At 41.5% G+C, this 17,269-nt stretch overlaps 1 protein-coding gene across 5 annotated transcripts in view; it reads right to left on the reverse strand.

Annotated features, from left to right (window-relative positions):
• MARCHF8 (membrane associated ring-CH-type finger 8) overlaps nt 1-17,269 on the reverse strand; it is a 102,352-nt gene that overhangs the window by 55,076 nt on the left and 30,007 nt on the right. For 3 of the 5 annotated variants that reach the window (XM_065671808.1, XM_065671810.1, XM_065671809.1), the window contains exon 3: nt 1,167-1,298. The exons of the other annotated variants lie outside the window; for them this stretch is intronic. In XM_065671808.1, coding sequence (XP_065527880.1) covers nt 1,167-1,298 — 132 coding nt within the window. The remainder of the gene's footprint in view (nt 1-1,166; nt 1,299-17,269) is intronic. 5 annotated transcript variants of the gene reach the window in all.

Below are 17,269 nucleotides of genomic sequence, written 5' to 3' on the forward strand. Positions count from 1 at the left end.
CGTAAAGCTGACAGTTTCTGCTTCCACCAGTAATGCTTATTTACTAAACCCCAGATTGGGCTTCAAGCTATCGTTTTGAAAAGAAAACAACTTGTCTGCACTGCAAAGCACCATTTCATCCTAGTTGCGTAGCAGGGACTCCTGATTTTTCCACCTTGAAGTTGGGGGTTTTAGCAGCCCACCTAAATAAAGAAAGAAAGAAAATCCTCCCCAAACTGAAACAAGCCGCCCAAGCAGGGCAGGCAGGCAGACGGGACACACACAGACACCAGAGCAGTTAGCAGCCAGAAGCAGCATACATACTTCAGACACACAAAGCAAGCAACATTTGAACATTCTTGCCAAATGAGATTATGTGTTTGTATACCTCCCTCTCTCACACATGCACAAACCCACACATTACACAGCAAATAATGCTCGCAAAACAAAACAAAGACCCTTTGTTAATGTTCCATAAGGTTTTGCAAAATCCCCCTCTTTGTTTAAAACTGAACTAATAGTGTTGCTCGAGCCTGATGATTTAAATATACAAAGCTTGTATAGAGAAGAAATATAGATTTCTTTTAAAGCAACTAATAACATTTGAAAATACAGATGAGCTTTTGAGAACAGAAGACCCAATTTACAAGCATCTTTATTCAGAAAAATTAAAAAGAAAAAAAAAAGTGGTAAATACTGCAGTCATTTAAATGCAGGCACTCTGAAAGGACACAACTGGAGCTTAACGCTTATCACAGCCAGATGTGTTTTAACAGAATCTCTTATGGTTACCTCCCACCAACAAAAGTGCTAATACAAATACAATTTTAAGAAACACCTTAACAAAAACAACCCCCCAAAATTTCCAAAACCCAGCAAGTTGTCTCTCTGCTTTTAATCCTCAGCACCTTCAGAAGAGTGTTAGTGTGAATGAAGGTGCTTTTTTCTTCTTAAAAAATAAAACAATCTGAAACAACAAAGCAGCTTCGCAGTTAGAACTGAACAAAGTATCACACTGAAAAGGATCATTCACATAGTATTCTATGTGCAGCACTCTAAAGAGGAGCCTCTACAGCAGCCTCTCTAGACAGGCTGCCCTGATGTACACACTCATTTTGCAGGGCTTAACAGCACCCCTACAACGAACTGTAAAGCTAAGACAGTTTGCTGACAAGACGTTCTCCTACCTGAAGCTTCATTTTCCAGCACGAATGCATGTGTGTATCCTCAGTGTAGCTTCCCCTGGTTGCATGACTCCTGTTATCCAGACTAAAGAGACGGAGCTGTGCAAGCAGAGCTGCTGACTGCCCTACATTTGCCTGCAGATGAAGAGAAAGAGTTGGTGCTGTACTTGCCTGGGCTTGTTTAAGCCCCCTAAATATAATACTAGTGTAGCTCAAACTAGACTATTTCCTCCAGCTGATTCCAGTGAAAGGATCTTGTGATGAATAATGCATGAGAGCTTCTATGAACATGCTCTATTCCTTGCAGCAGCTGATGTCCACTTCTCCCCCCTTCCTGAAAGCAATCCCTAGCAATTTTTGTGCTATGAAGCATAAAAATTCTCCAAATGTCCAAAAAGCAAGCAGGATGCTCCTCCCAGACGCATTTTCTTTCCTCTATTCATTAGTCAAGCCAATAGATCTGGTGATTTTCTTCCTTTTTTTAAAAAGGAAGATAAAACTCCATGCAGCTGGAAATCAAAGAAAGCATGATAAGCACAGAGCCGTATCTCTGGAGTACACAATACTAGTAAATTCAGTTGCTTAGTAATTATTTTTCTTAAGGTCTGGGATGCAACAGAAGCTGCATAAATATGAACACCAAAGACAGAGAAAGAATGTGACAGCCTGAAAACAATACAGCACAAAGAAGGTGGGGGAAAAAAAAAAAACCCTGCTTGCTGTAGCTGGCAAGTTCAGTTGATTGTTTACAGAGAAGAGAGACTGCTTAGGAGAACTTAGTGGGTGGAAGAATATGGGAGATAAATTCACATGCTTCTTGAACAATAAATTCCATTGTGTCAGTACAACTTCGTAAGCTAACTACAAAAATCACTTCCTTTCAGATATTCTTCCACAGAGTGAACAAACACAGGACTAACTTGCAATTACTTTATTTGCAAGTGCAATTACTGCAATAGGCAAATGTCAACACATGCCACTTGCAGATTCAGTTTTATTTCTCAGAATTGTTTTCCTTTGATTTCGTTGTTAGATACACAACTAATTACTTGGCATCTCTTTATCAGCTACCTACTACAATCCAAGTGACACAGCTGTCCAAACACAACTGAAAAAGCTCTCACAAGCTGTTAGCTTCCTGTAAAAGAAATGTAGCTTTAATGTAGCGTGTGTGCGACTTCCTAAATCCTGAACACGGTTCTTCAGTTTGGGCGTAACTCTCTAGACATCTTTGGGGCTGCACTTCTCATGTTAACATCAAAACTCAGAGACAGTCCCTGCTGTCTACCCCTGCCTTGGGTGACTTATACAGAAAATAAGAGATAAAATGTGAAGACAACTGAAAGACCCCCAAAAGAAAGGAATATTCAACACGTTAGAGTCACCTAGTGTGCAGTCATGAGCAGCTGTTACTTTTGAAGGACTGCTCTTTCACCTCTGCTAACATTGGTATTCCTCCAACACTAACCTTAGGACTCTCCAGACTACCTTATCCAGTTGCATTTATTGTTGGGTTTTCCCTGGAATACCCTAGGAATGCTGCACACACCACAAGGCAGAGGAGAAGATTTCCTTTCCCGCTAACTGCACTTTTTCCCAGACCAACTCCATCTTCTCACCCTCTTCAGATAATTGCACCCCATTCAAAATTATGTTTTACCACAGCAGTACATGATACAAACCTTGGGCCCAGGATCACCCTGCCCATGCTTTGTATCTCCTACTTGCTCTCTCATGCATGGTCAAGAACAACACCCTGAGTTGGATGGACCTTTTGTCTCATCCACCGCTGCTGGTCCCATAACCTGAGCACTCTGCACAACTCACCATTTCTCCCTCCCAGACCAAGTATTACTTTTTAAAAAGGAAAAATCCAACACAAAATCAGCTCCACACACACTATCAGATTGATAACAAAGGCTATGGAAACACTTCACTTATCAATATCCTATGGTTAAACCTCAGGGAGGCAAACTTTCTTAACAGTTGAAAAATGCAGTCTGAATTTCTTCCTCCAGCTCTTCCATTACGATTTTAAAACTGGGAATCAAGAAGCTTCCAGAGAATTACCAGGGCTGCCTAAGTGAGAGGGCAAGGGCCCTGCACAAGCCCAGCCTTGTACACCTTGAACTACAAGGTAAGCAATTGGGTTGAACATGACGGATGCAGGAGGACTACGTTATAGAGAGATCTTCTGTTTTTGCAAAGGAAGCCAGAGGGAGTACACCTTGTGTCGTGGTTTAAACCAATCCACACAGGTCGTCCACTCAACCCCCCCGACCCTCCCCACTCCCGGAGGGATGGGGAGGAAAATCAGGAGAATGTAACTCCCACGGGTTGAGATAAGAACAGCCCAGTAACTAAGGTATAACACAAACCACTACTGCTACCACCAATGATAATATTGATAAGAGAAAATAACAAGAGAAGAGAATACGATACCACCACCGAATGAGTTCGACCTCCCCGAAGAGAGAGAGCCTGCCCTTCCGGGTAACTCCCAGTTACCTCTCCGGGCATGACGTGCTGTGGTATGGAATACCTCTTTGGCTAGCTTGGGTCAGGTGTCCTGTCTCTGCTTCCTCCCGGCCTCCCTCGTCCCTGGCAGAGCATGAGACTCACAGAGTCCTTGGCCAGAATAAACATTACTTAGCAACAATTAAAAACAATCGGTGTTATCAGCTCTCTGCCCAGGCTGGAAGTCAAAACACAGAGCTTGCACCAGTTACTAAAAAGGAGCAAAACGGCTCCTGGTAAACCCAGGACACCTTGTTAAAGGAAACACACTCATATGGCATACTCAGATTCTACACTATCTACAAACAGTAGCAGATTAAATATCTGAAATGAATCATTTAAAGTGCAACACACTTAACAGTTTTGAAACAGGGCATGTTATGTTCATTTCCGTATGACTGAATTTCAGAAACCCCAGCAGATAGTAAATAATAAGCTGCAAGATTAGCCCTATCAATAGCAGGGTTCAAAACTCATCTCAGTGTTTTCACACCAGACGAGCTTTGATTGAACAGCAGAATACTCTTCCCTCCCTGTGCCAGTCCTGTGGACTCTCATAGGGAACTAGTGTGAACAACCACTTTACAACCAAAATTTGTGTCTTAGTTCAACCTGGGCAACGGCACTGCCATGAATTCACTCTCTAGATGTTTTTAATATCTGGAAGACAGAGCTGAATTCTGAGAGTATTTCTTTCCAGAGGCTCTAACTGAAGCTAATGGAAATGGAGTGCTGGATGGTAGGAGGAAATCTTCCAAATACACATTGTAAGGCTTTATATGGAGGGAAGTATCTATTTAGACTCAGTTAAGAATTTCACATAGCCCGTTGGATATTGACCCTTGTCCTCTTAGTGCTTCAGGAGGTTAGGCCAAAGGTTGTGGAGGTTTGTTTCTAAATTCAATAGGTGTATTACAGCCATTAAGAAGAATTACGCAAACACAGTGAGTTGAAGAGAAATCCGATTTAATGACATTCTGTACCAGTGTTATGCCACTGAACTCTCAGCAGAACTATGTCTGCACACAGCCAAGGGGGTTACTCCCATGACACCCATGGGTTATGAGTAAGTTTCTGGGAGAAACAAACCAGAAGACAAACAGATTAGTGTGAGAGAAATTAAACAGCTTTTATTATTTCAGACAGCTCTCTCCATTGGGTATTCAATTTAAAACATCAGAGAATTAAAGCGTATCTGCCTTCTAAAAAGGATCCTTCTTAGGGATTTAAATAAAAGAAGTATTTTCCTAACTTTTTAAAGAATAATGGACTCTGTGTTCTGAACCCATCTGTTCACTTAACGTAGCATGCAAAGTTTGTGTTTCTTAAAACATCAGCATCTAAAATGATGGGATTTTCTCTAAAAATCTGTCCATTTAGAAAAACACACACACACACAAATTGGAAACATGGGTATTGAAAGTCTAAAGCTATGTGGCAGAAACAACATGTGATATTTGATTACTTAATGTAGTACTAGAGTCTTGCATCCCCAAGATAAAGCAACTTGCTTTTTGGTTGGGGTTTCCCCTCCCCCCCGCCCCCAATATCAAATCTTAGATTAAATAATCAAGTATTGGAACTTAACCAATGTGTTAATTGGTTATAAGAATGAAAAGAGCAGTTTAAAAATTAAAGGCATTCTGCTGAAGAGCTTTATATTTCACTTAAAACGAACAGCATTTTGTAGCATTGACCTGCACGCCTGAACAATCGCATTGCTACTGCGAAAGAGACACAGAAGTGGTCTCACCACAGCAAGAACTGTGTATAGCAAAATCATCTTTCATTCGTGCACACTTACTAGGTGAAACATGAAACGGTGTGCAGCATCAGCTCAAAGACACATTACATCATTACATGCTTATGCTAGAGGACAAGCTGAATCATTTTGGTTAAGTATTTAGCTACTGGCTGGCCAGTTTATTTTACAGTCAAATTTTGTACAGTCTATTTAGTTCCTCCCATTTTTAAATAACTGCAGCCTCCTAGGGTAATTCTCTAGAAGACCATCTGCTCTTTTCCTATAAATCCTCCTTTCAGACCTTACGCAAATTTCCAAGCTGCCAATCAGAATTTCTTTGATGTCTGGGTGAAAAAACCCTCTAACTATTCTGAACTGAAACATGCAGTACAAAAAGATTAGTTATCCCCGATCAGTAAAATAACGATAGCAAAGCAGGTCATTTCTCTGCAGCACATCTCACGCAGCAGGTAATTCCCTCAGTGGGATGAACACTTGTGCTTTGAAAGCATGGTCACCATCCAGGGACAGTTTGTCTCACATTTTTAGCTCATCTTATTCTCTTCCAAGTTTCTGCTTTTGCAAACACTCTTTTCTGTGACCATCTCGGTACTGCCTGGGAACACCTGGTGGACACTTCCCAGGTCTAACCCCCAAAAAGAAGATGGAGGGAAAGAAGAACCCGTTTGTACAGCAAAAGTGTAATGGGAGAAAGATAGGATGAGGAAATGTTAGATACCAAGCAGCGTTTCCTGTCTGTGAAACCGCATCATCACACTTGTGCAAGCGCCTGCACTGCTCCTCTCAGGCTTCTGAAACGCTGCAGGCTGCACAGATCCAATGTTACACCAGACTTTTTCCAAACAAACAAAGCCAGAGGGAGTTTCAGCAATCAGCAACACACTGAAGAAGCTAACAGACTTTGATCCAGCAGATGTTTCTCCAAGCCTATGTGAATTTCACAGTGAAAAAAGAAGTGAGGATTTTGTATCTATTTTTAATTAAATTAGCACCAGTATCCAAAGTCTGTACCAAGCATTCACAAATACCACAGAACATCCCATGCTTCCATGGAACAGGCAAAAAGACAGCACCTGTGGGTAGGAGCTGACTGTTGACTGCTGCCTGTGCCCAATTCAAATGCTTGTCGCTGCAACAGTAAATTCACAATGCTGCAAAGCAATAGAATGATGCTTAACCAAGTACTGTGGGTGTCACTAATAAACCTACAAACCAAGAGTGGTGTATAATGGTATGGCCTGAAGACGTTTTCCAAAAAGCATTAAAGATTGCAGAAAAAAAACCCAACAAACCAAATCCACAAAAAGCACTTCAGACTAGAGAAAAACGGATAATTGAACATGAAATGAAAAGGCCAAGCAACTAAGGGCATATTAAGCTCCTAAACAGTTTTATTTCCCCTCACATCTACTGCTTTGGCTCTTTGTTCTGCTTTTTTGCCGCAGAAAATACAGCCGAGTTCAGAACAGTGGATTGCACACAAGTTCTCCCCAGCAAAACTACATATGCAGGAACTAGTTAAGACACTTTCACAAACATTTGAGAAATCTAAGAAAAAAAGTAAAACCCAGAACTTCATTATAAAGAGGAACTGTAGCAGCTTCCCCAGAAGTTCCTCAAAAAAACCCAAACAAAAACCAAACCAAAAAACCCCCAACATCAGATTCAAAACTCATGACAGCTAAAACCCACCTAACATTGCACAAGAAGAACTCACCAGAAAGAATGCAACAGACGTGCAGACATGGTGGTCAGGACTCTGCATTAAACATCCCCCAAAACTCTAGTTATAAACCAGAACCTCACACACTACACTTATTTCTAGCTTAACCACTGAACTGAAAAACAGTAGGGCCATAAAAACAGGATGATCTTGCCTGCCTTCCTGTACTCTCTAATCCACCGAGACTTGTGTGTGCGTCAGGTACGCTTACTACAGGTAGCCAGACAGAAGCCAGTCTTAAAGGACTTCCATGTTCTACCTCTTGTGTTCCAGATGGGTACCTCCACATCGCCTTTGGCAACAGATGGCATGTGGGCACCAGAGCCTGACACCAAATTGCTGGTGGTGGACTGCGGGCAGACCAGAGTGGATGTTGTCTGGAAGAGGATAAATTGTCAGAGTGCATTTCAGAATGGAGCAGAGGACAGACACCTGGGTGTTGCTGGATGAGGTATTGGTGAGTAGCACTTTTAAAGTACTTCCTTTAAATGAGTAGCTGTAGCACTAGGGGTAAGGAGAGGCCAAACAGAAGTCTTTAAGGAACTTCAGGGCTCTTGTAATGATTAGCTACCTGCTTCACAGGTGGGCTGAAATCAACCAAGCTGCTAAAACATTTAAACCCAGATATCAAAACTCCTGAAAGCAAATATTTGGATCTGCAGATGGTATCCAGTACATTCAATACATATTTCTGATCTCTCCTGGAGGCAATGGGAAGATTCCTGGCAGTTGGGAGACAGAGCTACAGGGCTGGGAGGAGGCTAGAACTGGGAACACTTTTGGGAGATAAGCAACTGCCACCAGTCCTACTCAGCATCAGACTGGGTGGACTGGGGCAAGTTCAAAATGCTCATGAGCAGTGCTCTCTACTGTATCTACATTCAAAAGTAAACAGAGGTTTATAAATTATAAGGGGTAAAACCAGAACAGAGCAGCATGGCATGGACACAATACTGCAAGAATGGAAGCTCTGAGGGGGACAACACAGCCCAGCCACACAGATTGCCTCTCTCCCCAGCTGCACTCATAGGAAAGGCCCAGTTTCCCACAGGATTATTTATTCAGGCTTCAAACCACAAAGAACAAATAGTGTCAAAGGTGGCCCTAATACCTGGGCATGTTACCCACTCATGAAATTCTCCCCACTAACACTTGCAGAAGAAATGTCCCTCACACCAGCTGAGCTCATGATGCACTGGGAGAAAGTGCTGTCTTGCTGCAGACATGCTCGCCCCATCTGTTCTTTGGGGTTTGTTTTTTGCCAGCCTAGTATCTTCTGTGAACACTTCCCTCGTAGTCTGTTTTAGCTCACCAAAACTCCCACCTTTAATTTAGTATGTCTGATATGGTGGAGCATTCCCTTTTTTTCTTTTCCCATATGTTTCCATCTAAAAATGGAACAAATGATACCAACAGAAAACATGTTAAATGGTGGAGACCTGACTCCTCACAGATGGGAAGTCAGCCTTGTCAACTGAAAATCAAATGAAGATGTTCCTGCTGGTTCCGCAAGACTGGGGCTAAAGCAGTCATTAGTCAATATTTTCAGTAATCATCTGGAAATGAATTAAAAATCCCGAAAACATAGGAGTTGCTACCAGTTACATTTACAGGTGACACAAAGTTTAGCTGAGTAGTAGAAATTACAAGGTTTACAGCCACTTCATAGACACTGAACATCTGAAATTGATTTGAGGGGGGAAGACTGTACTCAAACTGCATTTTATTTTCAACAAATCAAAGTGACAAAGACTGTGACTGGAAGTTATAGAGGCTTCAGCCTGTGAAGTACAGAATTTAGGAAGTGACAACTGCAGATGAGAACCTGACTGACGTTTAAGGACAGGATCAATGCCTTTCACCCCTGCATTATAGCAAGTACAGATCAAGTAGAGATCAGTTTTCCTTTTGAAGTCCAGCACTACCAAGTTAGGTGCTGGAGAAATGAGGGAGCACAACCACTGGACCACCACCAAAACCCTAAAAACAGAAGTGGCACAGCTTGCCTTGTAATCAAGACACTTGAATCTCACGTGTTCCAGTTCTTCCTTTCAAATAGGAGAGGGGCCTCAATAGGACCTCTTTCCATCCCTTACTCCCCCAGATGTTATCAAGGCTGTGGGAAACACTCTACTGGGAGAGAGTCAAGAATTTTATCTGTAAGTTTATCTAAAAAGTAGATGATCAACTTGTTTGTAACACACTGATAGGTCCAAAAGCACAACTAAAGAGCCTGTTTTAGTTAATGGAGAAAGAGTCACCAACAACCAGCAGCTGGGAGCTGAAGCCAGAAAAACTCTGAATTAAAAAATAAAAATAAAGCTGGGTGTGGTTTCTGTAAACTGTGATGGTGGTTGGCATGGAAACAAACTATTGAGTAAGACAGAAAATTTACCCTTCAAGTCAAGGGTGGAGGTTAAAGTGCCTCTTCCAAAACACCATGAGTTATAGGTTCAGTGTACGCTGCATCTAGTTACCCCCATAATACAGGTCATTACAAGTCAGATGTGGTCATCCCTGCTAGCCTTCAATGTCACAAACTTCAAAAGAATCATTAAGATAAAACAAGCCATTCTCAGACTGACGGGAAAGGGTTTTGGGGTGGGAGGTAGCTGCTTTTATCCTGCTGACTTCATTTCAGACAATCAGCTCTTTATTACCACTGCCTAGAAATACATGAACATATATTTATTTTAAATAGCTATATTCTGCTTTGCACATTAAAAATTTACATACAAAATAGCTCCCTTTTTATTATTATTTATTCAATCTGTACTCCAACATGCCCTTTCCCTCTTCCTCATGAACTTCACCATTGTATGATGATACAGATTTTTCACTTGGCGATTTGAAGCAATATAAGCCAAATAAATCAAGGTTTTCATATTAATCACAGAAAAGAACTAGTTCAGTTCTATTCCCAGCTGTAAGGCCAGAGGGTATCTTTTATTAGTTTAAGTACAAACTGATACTGCCAGTACCCAGTGGCCCTAATTTGCAAATGTTTCCATTAAGTACCCTAGCGCTTCCCTTTTAAATAGAATAGAACCATAGAATAGTTAGGGTTGGAAAGGACCTCAAGATCATCTAGTTCCAACCCCCTGCCATAGGCAGGGACACCTCACACTAAACCATCCCACACAAGGCTTCATCCAACCTGGACTTGAACACTGACAGGGATGGAGCACTCACAACCTCCCTGGGCAACCCATTCCAGTGCCTCACCACCCTAACAGGAAAGAATTTTCTCCTTATATCCAATCTAAACTTCCCCTGTTTAAGTTTTAACCCGTTACCCCTTGTCCTGTCACTACAGTCCCTGACGAAGAGTCCCTCCCCAGCATCCCTATAGGCCCCCCTTCAGGTACTGGAAGGCTGCTATATGGTCTCCATGCTTAACTTAAAACAGCTATGGTTTAAAGTTTACAGGTATGCAGTAGCTATGCTTCCCTTTTTGCAAGTGTCCCAGTCTTTGTGTTTGGGAACAGGAACATCCTATGCTAGGAGTCACTTCCACATTTCTGCCTGTGGATGTCTGAGTAACTCCAGTGTCTCTGGAGTACCTGATGCTTGTCTCAGCAGCCATAGGGGAAGGCACACAAAAGCATTTCATGTGGAATGCAGCTGATTAATTGCTATTACATTAACCAGCTCAGAGAAATTAAGATGCAAAATTCAGCGAATGTTTCACTTGGTTGCACGTGAGTCTGCCTTGCGATCTTTACCCAAATAATGTGCTTTCATCCATCTGCATTACAGTAGCCGTAACTAAAGAGGACAGCGTGTGTGTGTGGGCGGGGAAACCAAGAAACAACTCCTATTCTGTGGGATTAATCACACGTTTCTCTGTTGTTACGCATAAAACCTGAAGCCATAAAATATCATGTAAGCCACTTGCTGAGAGAAACTATGGTGATGTTTCTACCTGATGATCCAGAAGCCACCTCTGGTACCTACTGCTTGTCAACAGTTACTAGAAATAGGCAGGCAGATGATTTCCAGAAAAAAAACTTTACAACTGGTGTGGGGCTGTGCATCCAGTCACAACTGACTAAAACATTTCCTGTTCTGAAACTTTCCATTCAGGAAAAGCTAACAGTATGTATAACAAGGCTATTCTGTGACCACTTTAAAAGGAAAAAACCAAAACGAAACAATCTATTAGTTGGTATTCAAAAAAAAAAAAAAAAAAAAACAAAAAAACCAGCTCCTACAACTTTCAAACCAACTTTTTTAAGCTCCTCTCTCCAAGTCCTAGGAGAAGAATAATCTCATACTTCTTTCAAAAGTTTGATGCCAATCCCTAATTTTTGATCAAGATGTGATCATGGAATCTAAAATATAGTACAGAAGAGAGAATAAAAGCTAAAGAAGAAAAGAAAAAAAAGAAATATTGCAGACCAGTCACTTCCATGGGCTGTATGGTACTGCCTGGCATCAACATGAGTTGCAGAGGTGATAGGACACAATTCCTCATCTGTGAGTGACACCCATCCCTGCAGGGCCTCAGAAGACTTGCAGACATGCCTGCTTGTATCTGCCCTGGAAACAGGGTATTGAACTATGGAACTATAATATTCCTTTGTATACACTACTCACCACACACTAAGATGCACAGAGAACTCTTGTTTCTAGCAAGCATCTTCTCTGTTTAAGAGAGGTCAACATCTCTCACCCAGGGAAGCACAAATCTAGCATGAGAGATGCTTCACATTAGGTCAAACTTGAGAGCCACCTCTCAAACAAGTCCTGGCGCTCACTGAAAAGCAATCCTGAAATAGCATGAAGATAAGAAGAGACAGCATGGGTTGTCTTTCTTTTTACTCATTTATTGTTTTTCTAGTAACAAAGTACAGAAGAAAGGATAGTACATTGGCTCAGAAAATTCTTCTTCAAAGAATAAACTGCCTCCACACATATTTGCAGTGTAACATGGGTAAGCTTTTAATGTCCATTTTTGACAGCTCTCTACAGAAACGAATGAATTAATTAAATGGCTAATACAACGCTCCACCTGCAGAAGAAAGATCAACTACTTTGTTGCAAAAGACTTCCATGACCAACATAAGTTCAAAGAAAAAAGTTCACACCTGACTATTACTGTACATGCCTGTACATACTGTACTATACCTCCACACCACCTCTCTTTTCTGCAGTCATTTCTTCACCAGAATCATGAATCAAGTCTGCTTTGATCACTCTTATAGGAGTTACAGCCAAGTGATCAGTATCCTCAGGAGCCATGATCTCAGGCGCACTGCGGTGTTGCTAACATTTGTTCTGGGTTCTTCCCTGTACACACAAGCCTACTACATCTGTTGCTGAAATGGCTGCTAGCCTTTCCTTGCTGGTTGAGGTCACCTCTCTTTTGATCTACCATCATGGCTGTGCAGCAAGCAGAACTCAGCCCTCAGCATCTACTAGATCGCCATTGTAACTGCAAGACCATACATTTAAAAGGGCACCTGAACTAGTAACAGCATCTCAAGGATTTCTCCCACTTCATCTGTTCTGCAAGTTTCCTATCTGCTAATATCACTCACTGCTCTCCGTAGCTTCATCTGTGAATCTCAAGCCTGTTACGGGTATTAGCTAACATGAACAATCCTCCTGATATAACCATGTAGACAAAAGAACTGAAGGGTGAGGTATTTTAAAGTGGTGACTGCCAGCACCAAGAGCTGGAGAGGAAGAGCTGCAAGATGTTGAGGGGCACACACACAGCTGGACACCGCGGTTGGAGGAAGGCAGGGACTCCCAGGATGGGTTCCCACTCAGTCTCAACATCAAGGCTGCTGGGACGTATTACCTTATGCAGTAATGGGATAATCCCATCTAGAGAGGCCTTTCCACATTTCTGCTGGCGGTCTTAACCTCTAGGTTTGGAAAGCAATTTGGTACATCCTGGAGCAGTAGACAATGTCTTGGATAAATTAAGTGTGTATGTGAGAGTAACAGTATTTAACTATACAGTTATGTACTGTTGCTTGACTTCCTGAAGCTTGTCCAAGAAAACTGGGACAAACACAGTACTAACAACCATACATAAACATGGTGATGATCACTGAAATGAGCTAACACACCACATAAATCTGTTTCCTTTGTGGAAAGATCAAAATGTCTGTTAAAGCTGTGGATTATCTTGCACAAACTATCCTGCATGAAGACAGCTGCTAGTAATGTATAATCCTAGAGCATGACCTCTGCATTAAAAGGTATACCTGAAATCAGAAGAATGAATGAATTGAAAGACTAGTAGAAACACATGGTCCTGATACTTTCCTCCCTATTGGCAAGATCTCTATGTTTGTTTGCAATAAGAATGGGATATGAAGGAGTTACAAAATCACAACAGAATCACAAGCAAAGGACAACTCTTTCTCCTATGCTCTGCAAGACAGGACGATGTAGTCTCCAATGCTACAGCACATTATATACAGGAAAAATATTTGGCACAAACAATGTGCTAAAGAGACATTAAATAAGCAACAGAACGTTTACACCTTTGTTTGGCTGTTGTTTGTTTTGTTTTGTATTGGGTTTTTTCTTTTGTTGTTTGCTTATGGTTTTTTTTCTTCCTTCAAGAACGGGCTTTAAGGCGAAAGCAGACGCAAAAGAAGTATTTTGTTTTTTATATGAAGATATTGTGGGTCTCTAAGGTTTCTTCTCATTTTAGAAGGACATGAGTCAAGAACAGGTAACAGCAACAAATGTCTGCTTACAGACTAACTCAAGAACATCAAGCAGCAAGTAATTTTTTGCACCTAAAGCAATTTAGAGAATACTTTAAAAACAGAGACAAAAATTCCTCCAACCCCCCACAGGTTCAGTGAGATATGAAGCACAAAATACTTAACTAAATGGACACAACCACACACTAGTTCCAGTTAACAGAGAGATTTTACTTCAAAGTTAGAAACTAACTTTGAATTAACTAACTTGAATTTTACTTTAAAGTTAGAAAAAAATCTGATTGACATTTCAGAGATAAATAGCCATAAATAATTCTATGCCTGTGAGATCCAGAGTAGTGGTTTTCCAAGGTATAAATACTTAAGAGTAGGAAATGCAATTACCCTTCAAGGTGGTAAGGCACACTGGAAATCTGTGTCTCCAAATCCAGCTTTGATATAAATTCAAGTAGGTTACTCAAGAAATTGAAAGGTACATCCCATTTCTTCACTATAAGGTCCCTGAAAAACCTAAGCATAAGACACAAACTTATTACTGAAAATGTTCTAGTGTTAACTGTTTCCACAGTCATAGAATCTGAGTATATGAATATGTGCTAAACATGCAGACTTGCAGTTACACTGACAGATGCATAATACCTGTGCAAAGCATTTAGTAACATGGTCCCAGACTCTTGCCCCCAGGAACACTATTGATACTGCACCTTTAAAGAATAAGGTGGAAACACACAGCATTCACTTAGCACAGGGGTGAAGCCAAATGCTGCAAGATGTGAGGACACAACCACCTGTTGTTAGATCCATAAGGAAGAGGCAGTCTACACTCAAGCATATGAAAAAATTATAAATGGGCCAACATCAAAGCAGTGCTTATTCAGAGGAAGAGAACTGGATTGTAAATAAACCTCCACAAATAGGTGATCCCATTCTTCCTTTTGTCTTTGAAGATGTCAAAACTCAGTTCTTGACCCCCAGAAAATGAAATTCTTAATTTCAGCCACTGACCTCAAGGAACAAACATGTGGACTTGCTCAGTAATAAAAGCACACTTTGACTTGTGGCTGGCACGAAAAATCTCCATAAGCAACTTCTTAAAACAGGAGCAATGTCTGCTACCAAAGGGAAACATGTTTTGTAGCAGATGAGAGACACTCACTTCTGCGACCAAGAGAAGCTGAACAGATCCCAAAGGTGGATTTTGTTTCTAGGTGTGAGGACTATTGACTCAGAAGGCTGCTCTCCTAAGAGCTTAGGTTTCAGCAAAATGTGGATGAGCAATCTCTAAATAATAAATTCCCGCATCAAGAATTCTTCATAAACAAAATAAAGGCCAAACAAGTTCAGGGGTGCAAACATAAACCTATATGTAACTTGGGAGAAGTTAAAACTTTAAACCACTGGGTGCAGGGTTTAAAGGGACATCAGCAACTTGAAAGCTAGACGCAGTTTTAAAAACTCTTAAGTTCAAGTACTTTAAGGGTACTATACTACAGCATGCCTCCCTGGCAGAATTGTTCCTCTTGTTCTTCTCTCAAAAAAAAACCTAAACAAAACAAACTCTCAAACCAACCCCAACGCCCAGCCTACTTTAAGTATTTCACCCGTTAAAGAAACACACCCATCTGAAAGAGCAAACCAACAAAGTCACTCATTATGCACCAACAATATCCAACAGGAGGAAAAACTCCGTACTTCTTGTGCCTCTCATTTACAGAAATTACCTTTAATAAACAAAGAACTTCAAAAATCAGTCTGCAGGAGCCTGACAGTATCACTTTAAAGAAACAGCATAGCCACTGGATGATCAAAATCACTGCAAAGAACAATCAGGGCCTTGACACATGCGTTTGTGGAGCTGTGATGATTTCAGTGGCACTCTGCACTGACACAGATATTTATGCACGCTTACAGCTCACTGTGGGACCAAGGCTGACACACGCTTCTTGTTAGAAAGCAAACAAGCAAGCATGCTTTTGCCAGGGAATTAAAACTCACTAAACTAAAACTAAATTTAAAACCAATAAAACTCTAAAATCACGAACTCAGATCCAGGGCACCCTTTATGGGAAGCTGCTGCACATTAACATGGACATTAACATATACCAGAAACATCAACAGATCTGCAAAAAAACACCATCAAAACATACTTGGCTATCACATAATTAAACAGCACCAGTACTTCTTTTACAAAATCATAGTTTTGAAAGAATGACTCTCAGCTTGTTCAAGTGAACTGCAGCGAAAGCTAGATAGATTTTGTTAATATCAGAGAGGTGGTTTAAAAATTCTGGTTAATGCAACAGCTACAGATCATAATAATTAACTCAAAAGTTTTGAGACCACAAAGCAAGGAGTTGACATGCAGTAGCCAAAATCAAAACACAAGTTTTATGTAAATAAGTCTGATTACAACAGCAAAACCTGAAACTTCCAAAGTTTCTTTTCTTCTCTGAGGCACCACTAAATAAAACTCTGTGTCTGTACCAACTGCTGTGAGTTTTTATGATGTTTACTGAATTTTTAGAAAGAGTTTTCTCCTTTTCTTCAAATCCCTTTCAGAAACCACTTCCCGCAGTTTGCCTTTCGTAATTCATCTCCACTCAGAAGCCATCTGCTCCTCTCCTCACACACACATGCTGTACACACTCCAAGACAAACACAATGCAGAATCAAACGGCATGATCCGACTTTTTTTGTTAGGACTGCTCAAGCGGGAGCAGCCCCCTCCCTCCCACTTCCTGCCTCCTCTCTTTCCTCTCCAGTGGGGTTTGCTGGGAAGCAGCATCTCTAGCTTCCAACAGTGGGGCTCAAGAGGACCAGCTTCCCATTCTGCACTCAAGTCCATAAAGAGCAGAATGGATGTGGGAAGGTCATGGCATTTTTGCACATTCACCACAAGCAAGATGAAATTATGCCAACCTGCAAGAGAAGCACCCCTCTGATCTCCATGCACACCTTGCTCGCCATGTGCTGCAGCGGAGCTTTAGGCCAGCTCAGCAGAACCAGTGGTGGAGTGGGACTCTGGCAAAGCAGTCATCTTGGAGGATCTAGTGACAAACCCTTCCAGCTGCTCAGCTTTTATCCATACACCTGAAGCCCTTTACAAGGCTACACAGCAGTACTAGTCCTTTTTCATGGATGGAAGGAGGAGAGCGCAGGCACACTAGGGACTTGCCCAACACCGTCTAGCAGGGCAGTAAGAGACAGACAAATGCCAAATTCTAGACCACTGGTCTAATCCAGGACTGCCTACGCTCTGTTCTTCTTGCGAGCTTTCCAGGTACCACACAGAAGGGAACGATAGTGGTGCTCTTGCCAGGAACACACAAGAGAGAAGAAAGCGCTGAAGCTGGCAAGGGGTAGGAACAGTGGCAACTGCCCACAGGAAGAAGGCAGACACGCAAGAGCA

The sequence above is a fragment of the Lathamus discolor genome, chromosome 3 (assembly GCF_037157495.1).
Source record: "Lathamus discolor isolate bLatDis1 chromosome 3, bLatDis1.hap1, whole genome shotgun sequence".
In the NCBI taxonomy this organism is placed as follows: Eukaryota; Metazoa; Chordata; class Aves; order Psittaciformes; family Psittacidae; genus Lathamus; species Lathamus discolor.